This window comes from Asterias rubens, chromosome 5, assembly GCF_902459465.1.
Source record: "Asterias rubens chromosome 5, eAstRub1.3, whole genome shotgun sequence".
NCBI classification, from domain to species: Eukaryota; Metazoa; Echinodermata; class Asteroidea; order Forcipulatida; family Asteriidae; genus Asterias; species Asterias rubens.
In genome coordinates, this window is record NC_047066.1 from 16,393,654 (window position 1) to 16,401,473 (window position 7,820).

Consider the following 7,820-nt stretch of genomic DNA (forward strand, 5'->3'; position numbering starts at 1 on the left):
AAAAGGCGCGTTTACTTTTTTTAGTACGGCAATCAAGTCGAAGTTAAGGTTTTCATAGCGCGGACGTACGCGAGTGGACAGCTGCGTACGTATACGCACACGCCGAATGTAAAATAATCGCGGCAATGTGTGTTCTCTTAAAATTCCGAATTCACGCAACACACCAAACAATGTCTGAGCCCAGGGTGGCTTCAAAACGCAGAGCAAGTTAGCGCTCTAGTCAATATATAGACCTTTCTTTTGTTGATAAACAAACCGCCTTGGTTGGCATGGTCGGCCGAATGTTAGTAAATCATTAAATCGTAAAAACAGATGTTTTAACAAAATTCAACATTTTCTTCAAACTTTCAATTAAATAAAATACCTCTCATAATTAGTTGTTTTGTTTTAAACAAAATGAACAAATGTGGTTCATTGTTACAAAAAAATATCGATCTTTTCTTGATTTGCACATTATGGCTTTCCATAGTTTTCCAATCTGGGTTGGCAAAAACTCGGGCTGTGACGTTGCAAAAGAAAGGTCTATATAGCTCTATGAATGAAACTAACATGGATATAAATAAGCATGCGATACAGCAACGCGCAAGGTTTACACAATTTATGCTGATTTAGTGGCCACTTATTCGCTTTTGCCAAAGCCGGTATTTATACCACCGTTAACACTCACACACGTGACCGTGTTTTGACGAATCAGAGACTTGAAACCGTCCAAGGTATTTATTAATCAAGTTTATCACAAGCTCCCTCACCATATCATACAACGTGTACAAACGACATCACTCCGTTGTCGTACAGACCGAACGTTGTTTCACCAAAATAGCGTTCCAAATCTCTACGCGACGGAGACTACTTCTGTTTGGCGCATGCGTCGATGGACTTTCCTGCTCCTCTACTCTGATCTCTATTATAGGGTGCGTTCGTTTAATAGCTTCCCTGGGTACTCGACCCCGGTCTGCCCCGGTACGTTCGAACAGCTTTGACGGGGCTCACCCGAGTCAGCCCCCAGTGTCCTGCTTTAGGAGTGGGTCACTTTGGGGTGACCTGAGGTACATGCCGTCACGAGAGGGCGAGTGTGATCGTTCGATTAGCTTTTGTCAGGGGCTCACCCGAGTGAGCACTGCGGAGTAGACCCAGGGAAGCTAAACGAATGCACCCTACATAAAATCAGTAATCCCTTATAGCATATTTTTCCCCAGGAAAGATGAGGCCACTAAGCATTAATGGACGTGTTGTACATGTACCTTCTTTCTCACATGGGCGCAACCAACCTAGCGTGTCTAGAGTATCTGTACCCTCTATACACGTCGTGTACTTGTATTGCATCTCCGCGAGCTCCATGCGTTAACATGTAGCGTCCCCCGTCTTTCGATTTCGGGACGGTAAGGCCATGGAGTTTTCCTTCATAAGGCACACGTTGTTATTGTTGCCTCATCTTCCCTGGGGAAAAAAAAACACGCTTAGATTTTGTTACCGTCCTGTGTGATACCGTCCCGAAAATCGAAAGGTCGCTAATTTCCCGTATGGGGACCGGACCTAATCTCCGGCGGACAGAATTCCCTGGGACACCGGACGAAAAACCATGGCTCTGAAAGTGTAAATATTTTGGTCGGTAAACAAAACCGAAATAAGTTGCGTTTTAGTCACCCATTTAAGGCAGTGGACACTATTGGTAATTACTCGAAATAATTGTTAGCACAGTACCTCACTAGGTAACGAGTAATGGGGAGAGGTTGATGGTATAAAACATTGTTAGAAACGACTCCCTCTGAAGTGACATAGTTTTGGAGAATTAGGAGTAATTTTCCACGAACTTGATTACGAGACCTCAAGTTTACTTCTTGCGGATACCCCACCCGAGTGTGCTGGCACCGTCACTGTTATATTTTGGCTGTATTTGACGATCATTGATTTGATCCTCTTTTTTAATCCACTGAAAGTCGTAATCTCAGCTCTAGTGCCTATTATGTTAAGAGGGATATCCGTAAAGGGAACCAGAACGAGCCTGGAACAGTCAACTCTGCATGCTCGGAGGATAGAGCAATGGATCTGTTCCTTGCTCTATGCTCGGAGGATAGAGCAATGGATCTGTTCCGTGCTCTATGCTCGGAGGATAGAGCAATGGATCTGTTCCTTGCTCTATGCTCGGAGGATAGAGCAATGGATCTGTTCCTTGCTCTATGCTCGGAGGAGCAGCGGGCAGGTTCATTGGGCTAATTGTCATTTGGATAGCAAACACAGTTAAACAAATGTTGGGTTTATGTTTTTATCCGAAACAATGTATTTATATTCAAATTATATAGATTAAATCAGTACAACCACACAATTAAGGAGGTCGAGGCAACTCACAGGTTATTATGTATATTTGTTTCCATGCACTTTCGGTTAAAATATCAAACATCAACAACATTTTTGTTGCTAATAATAATTTAGTTTTTACACATCCGACAGCACAAATAGGACCACCAACAGGATGAACAGGGGAGGTGGTAGGACAGCTATTAACAGTGGGAAGAAAATCCAGGAAGAAGCCCCCCACGTTGGGTAAGGGTTGGGCACCCAATCCATAGGCAAGGCTTTGGTCTGAAGTGGGATTCGAACTTGTGTCCAATAAGGCGAAATTCAGGCAAAGAAATCCACTTGATTCCCCAAATTATATTCACCGACGTCATAATGTTAAGATATGCAATATACAAGAAAATTGATTCCAATCAAAAGCAATTCCATTCTTGAAACAAACTATTTGAAACCGATCACCAGTTACTTCTCATAGTAATGTGTTTCTATGCAGGTTTCTTAAGCGTATTTATAGCTGTATAAACAAAACAGGTAATGGTAGACTCTCTAACACAATTTTTACCACCAACACTTTGCAGCAACTAGGGTCCAGAATGTCATTAATTTGACGACATTGACATTTCCCTGAAAGCCAACAGTCAGTCGATTACGGTATAGGTTGTAGGAAATCGATACTAGACTGTTTTCCACAGAATATTATACCAGTCCCAACTACGAATTCTTCCCGGAGTCGATTATCCGATTCGACCCAAACGGTATACCGGCAGTCCACTCGTTCGTCGAAGCTGCTCCGCTGGTTTCCAGTATGTAAAATGCCAGCAGAAAGAACAAATCCAACGAGGGTCGTTTCATCAGTCCGGGAACCAGTGTGTAGTGTGATCTTTGACCCCTTGACATCATTACAGGCAATGTCTCCGTCGAAAGCATTGTTGACTCGTCCTGTAAATGAGGAAATGTCCGAACAGTTTGCAACATTTTAAAAACCATTTTATGATATAATTCTTGTTGACGCCCTTTCGAAACCTTTGGATGAGCTTTTGCTATGTCGTTTTAGGCTCCGCCAATAATTTTGAGTAGACGGAGCTTCCAAATAGAACGGCAAACGAAGCCCTAAGCAGGTGGCGATACCGAAGTCTTTGTTTCGAAAAGGCCGTATGCAAATACTTGAGATTTATATTCCAGTTTGTCGGCTCCAACCAATAAACCCAAGTCTCCCGTTTGAGAATGAGTGCAAGATTCCGTCCCCGTAAGGGAAATTAGGGAGGGACGGTAAACAACTCTAAGCGTATTTTTCCCCAGGGGAAGATGAGGCCACCTTGCATCAAGAGGCGTGTTTTACCTACCTCCTCACGTGGTGCAATTCCAACCAATGCCGCTCATGTGGTAATGTAAACAAAGACTGAAGACGGAACGTACGTGTTAACGTATGGAGCTGGCATATGGAGACACAGTACGTGTACAAGTAGAGGTCAAAAAGTGACTACCGTTATCCCGAGAATGGCCAGGCATAGATTGGGAGATGCTATAAACGTGCAAAAGTTGTCTGATGTTTATGCGACGGAACTTGAAACAAAAGGACACTCACGGGACTTGGACTTGGGTCAAGTCTTATCACTGTCCGGTCCACGACATACAGGACGGGAGCGCTCGGACATGAGCGCATCACGCCCCTTACACTTTCCACTCTTTAGGAGTCTAAATGTTTTTTTAAACTCTTGGTCCGTTTAATCAAAACCGAACAAAAATTCAGGACAAGTTTATTCTGAGACTTATTTTGATGTAGTTCCCCTGCCCCCCAAAACAAATAATAATAATAATAATAATAATAATAATAATAATAATAATAATAATAATAATAATAATAATAATAATAATAATAATAATAATAATAATAATAATAATAATAATAATAATAATAATAATAATAATAATAATAATAATAGCGGTGCCAGGTGATATAAGGGTAGCTTCGAAGGAGATGGAAAAGATCGAGAAGTACCAGGACCTGGCCAGGGAACTTCGTAAGATTTGGCAGGTAAAGGTAAAAGTAGTCCCCGTGGTGGTTGGAGCACTTGGCACCATTCCCAAAGCACTGGGGAAACATCTAGATGAAATAGGGACAAATGTGAGGGTAGATCTATTACAGAAGGCAGCGCTTTTGGGAACAGCGAGGATCCTGAGAAAGACCCTTGAGATCTAAGGCTACGGGACGTAGCCCGGCTCGAGGAGTTACCGGCACAAAGGAAATGAGATCTTTCTTTTGCATGCTGTGATAAATGAAATAATAATAATAATAATAATAATAATAATAATAATAATAATAATAATAATAATAATAATAATAATAATAATAATAATAATAATAATAATAATAATAATAATAATAATAATAATAATAATAATAATAATAATAATAATAATAATAATAATAATAATAATAATAATAATAATAATAATAATAATAATAATAATAATAATAATAATAATAATAATAATAATAATAATAATAATAATAATAATACATAAATAAATAACGTGCCCATGGAAACTAGAAATACTTTACCGAAATCCAGCCGCACATCACTGCACGATGTTATCCAAGTTTCACCCACGGTGTTCCGTTTGTCAGACTGAGACCGGCTAAGTTGTAATCGGAGGAGTTTCTTGTTAAGAGTCTTGTTAGGCACCGAGAGCTCCCTGCACTTCTTACCCGTAGTATTGGTAAAGGGAGACGGGGAGGCAAGGCTGGTCTTCCCCCTGGTGGTGACGAAGGAAAGGGCACCGTAGAAGACGAAGATAAAGAAACCCTGAGCAGAATTGAAGATTGTGAAGAGATAAAGGGAAGTCATCCGGACGCCTTCTCCCACGGAGAAACCGCCAAAGAGCCAGGTCAAACCTGTTGAAGAGGAGAACCAAACACCTTGGAAAGTCAAGACCTTATATGGTGATACCATTTGGACTGTCGAGGTCACCAACAAACATCCGCTGCGAAAAGCACCACATCGTCATGCTGAACGCCTCTATACGATTTGGATAGGCGGTCATTTTGTAAACAGTGAACAAAATAAAAGCTGTACTTTAAAACAAAGTGATGTAGACCAGGTTGGATGAAATCTTCCCATGAAGTCATTTTAAAAAGTACTTACCAAGCAAAGCGGTTATGGATATGATGCCTAATATCTCCCTCCGTCCTCGCGAGATATCGCGCTGTTTGCTACCTACAGTGTAGCGTCGGGCATCGAAGTGTCGATTGGCCAAGACCCACATGACTATAACGAACACCACTAGATTGATCAGAACAATCAGAATGGCAGGTGCGAAGAAAGTTGCGAAGAAAATGGTGGAATTGGAAATCCAGCATCTTGGAAAAACAAATAAAAAACACGTCAAATTGTTCATCTTATCATTGTTTAAAGTAAGAGACATAATTAACTAATTTGAATTCATGTGCTAATATGATGTAAATGTCCTTTTATGTATCTTCTCGTTTTGGGGTATTTTCTTAAAACCTAATTTCGATTCAGCCTAAACACTTTTCCAACATGTGTGATTTAAAAATAGGAACTTATTAACACCCTTAGCAACAGCAGCAGCAGTAGTCGCCAATTCCCACAAGACCTGCGAATCTGTGAAGATCACAATTTCTGCGGGTCCACACCTATAGTAATAGGTATAAGTTGTGCGCTAACCTTTCGTCATTACCATACGCATCGAATTTGAATATAACCACACATCCAACGATGATTGCTGGTATACCTGTAAAGTTGAAGAGAGAAATCGTTGTTATTAATATCGGTAATCCAGTTCTTAAAAGAGACAAGTGATGAGCCTTTCGTATAATTTTGTTACATAATTGGGAAATAATGTATCGTTAAACACATCGTAACAAAGGCGTAGAACGAAAAGCAGTGTAAAAGGCAACGTATATTGAAACTCATAGCATCAACTCTCCTCTGTAAGAAAACTAGTTGAAAGAACGCTAAAATTTAGCGTTCAATTCCAAAACGCCGACTGTTACTTTTAACTGGTATCCGTCTTTGCTTAGTTCTTGGCGTCAGTGATGGATTATTTTCCGATTATTCGGAGAGCAACTCTATTTAAAACAAAACTTATATCCCCTCTTCTGTTGGATGTTTGCCTTACATTGTAATATGAAAATGCTGTATTGTCCATTTTATTGATCTGTTGATGACTTTGACATTGTTTTAACTTTTGTGAATCTCATCTTTTTAAAATGGTTGTTTAACTTTTTAACTTTTTGCCAGCTTTCTGTATTCTAGATTCCTTAAATTATTTTACTGCGTTACACTCTGATTTGTATAAATTTTGTCTGGTCTAGATTATTTTTGTTCTTTTCCAGCGCCTTGAGGCGGATTCTTTCTGCTATTGTTTTTGCGCTTTATAAATTTATCTTTATTATTATTATTATTATTAATCATCTTTGACGTTGGTTAACATTTTTATCAGGAGAGTATGACAGACACTTTTTTGTGGTGTTGCATGATTGAGATACAATCGGATGTTCTGCAGTGAGGTTTACATGGGGAAGTGCATATCAACCGCCCTGTTTACGCAAAGTTTTTGCATCTCAATATAGACAAATAAGCCTTCGACTACGGCAGTAGGATTTTAAAAAAAACATTGATGGATGAAGAGACGCGAACATTTATTTATTAATTATTTATTTATACTGAGTAAAAATCAGCTCAGCCTGAAAGTTGTATTCCACTTATGCCTAATCGAACCACGATGCACGATCAGCAATTACAAAAATGGCAACCGGGGATAGGCAAGAAAAGATAAGGAAGACAAACAATGAGATGGACAGATGAAATCACGACATGAACACGGGATCATGGAGTAGAAAGAAAAGTGACGGGATAGTGTGAAGATAGCTGGAGGAGGGCTTCATTAAGGGGACAAATACTTTGATAGTGATTGAGGGCGCTGTTTTAAAAATATAAACATGGTTTGAGGGTGACTAGTCGTATTGTTGACAAACTAGTTTTACTATACTTCATACTTATTCAGATACCTGGCATGTGGTAATGAATGGACCAATGAGAACTCGACTCTCGGTCATGAATATGTATGAGGTAGTAAACATTATTAGTCAGTAACGAAACTATGACGTAATGGCAATGACGTAAGTCTCCAGCAAAATCTCTTTTTCAGGCCATATTTCCGAACCAGAAAAGTCATAGCCAAAGACACACAGTCATGATACCGTACTAAACTATCTTACCCCACGCTATCACGCAATTCATAGCCAAAACCACACAGTCATGATACCGTACTAAACTATCTTACCCCACGCTATCACGCAATTCATAGCCAAAACCACACAGTCATGATACCGTACTAAACTATCTTACCCCACGCTATCACGCAATTCATAGCCAAAACCACACAGTCATGATACCGTACTAAACTATCTTACCCCACGCTATCACGCAAATTATTCATAGCCAAAGACACACAGTCATGATACCGTACTAAACTATCTTACCCCACGCTATCACGCA

At 39.9% G+C, this 7,820-nt stretch overlaps 1 protein-coding gene across 1 annotated transcript; it reads right to left on the bottom strand.

Moving 5' to 3' along the window:
- Nucleotides 1-2,342: 2,342 nt before the first annotated feature.
- Nucleotides 2,343-7,562, bottom strand: LOC117290457 (adhesion G-protein coupled receptor G6-like). Its single transcript, XM_033771873.1, has 5 exons — nt 7,541-7,562; nt 5,985-6,051; nt 5,442-5,656; nt 4,859-5,191; nt 2,343-3,234 (listed from the first exon to the last, which is right to left on the bottom strand). The coding sequence occupies exons 1-5, from the start codon at nt 7,560-7,562 to the stop codon at nt 2,942-2,944; spliced, it is 930 nt and encodes a 309-aa protein (XP_033627764.1). The 3' UTR covers nt 2,343-2,941.
- Nucleotides 7,563-7,820: the final 258 nt, after the last annotated feature.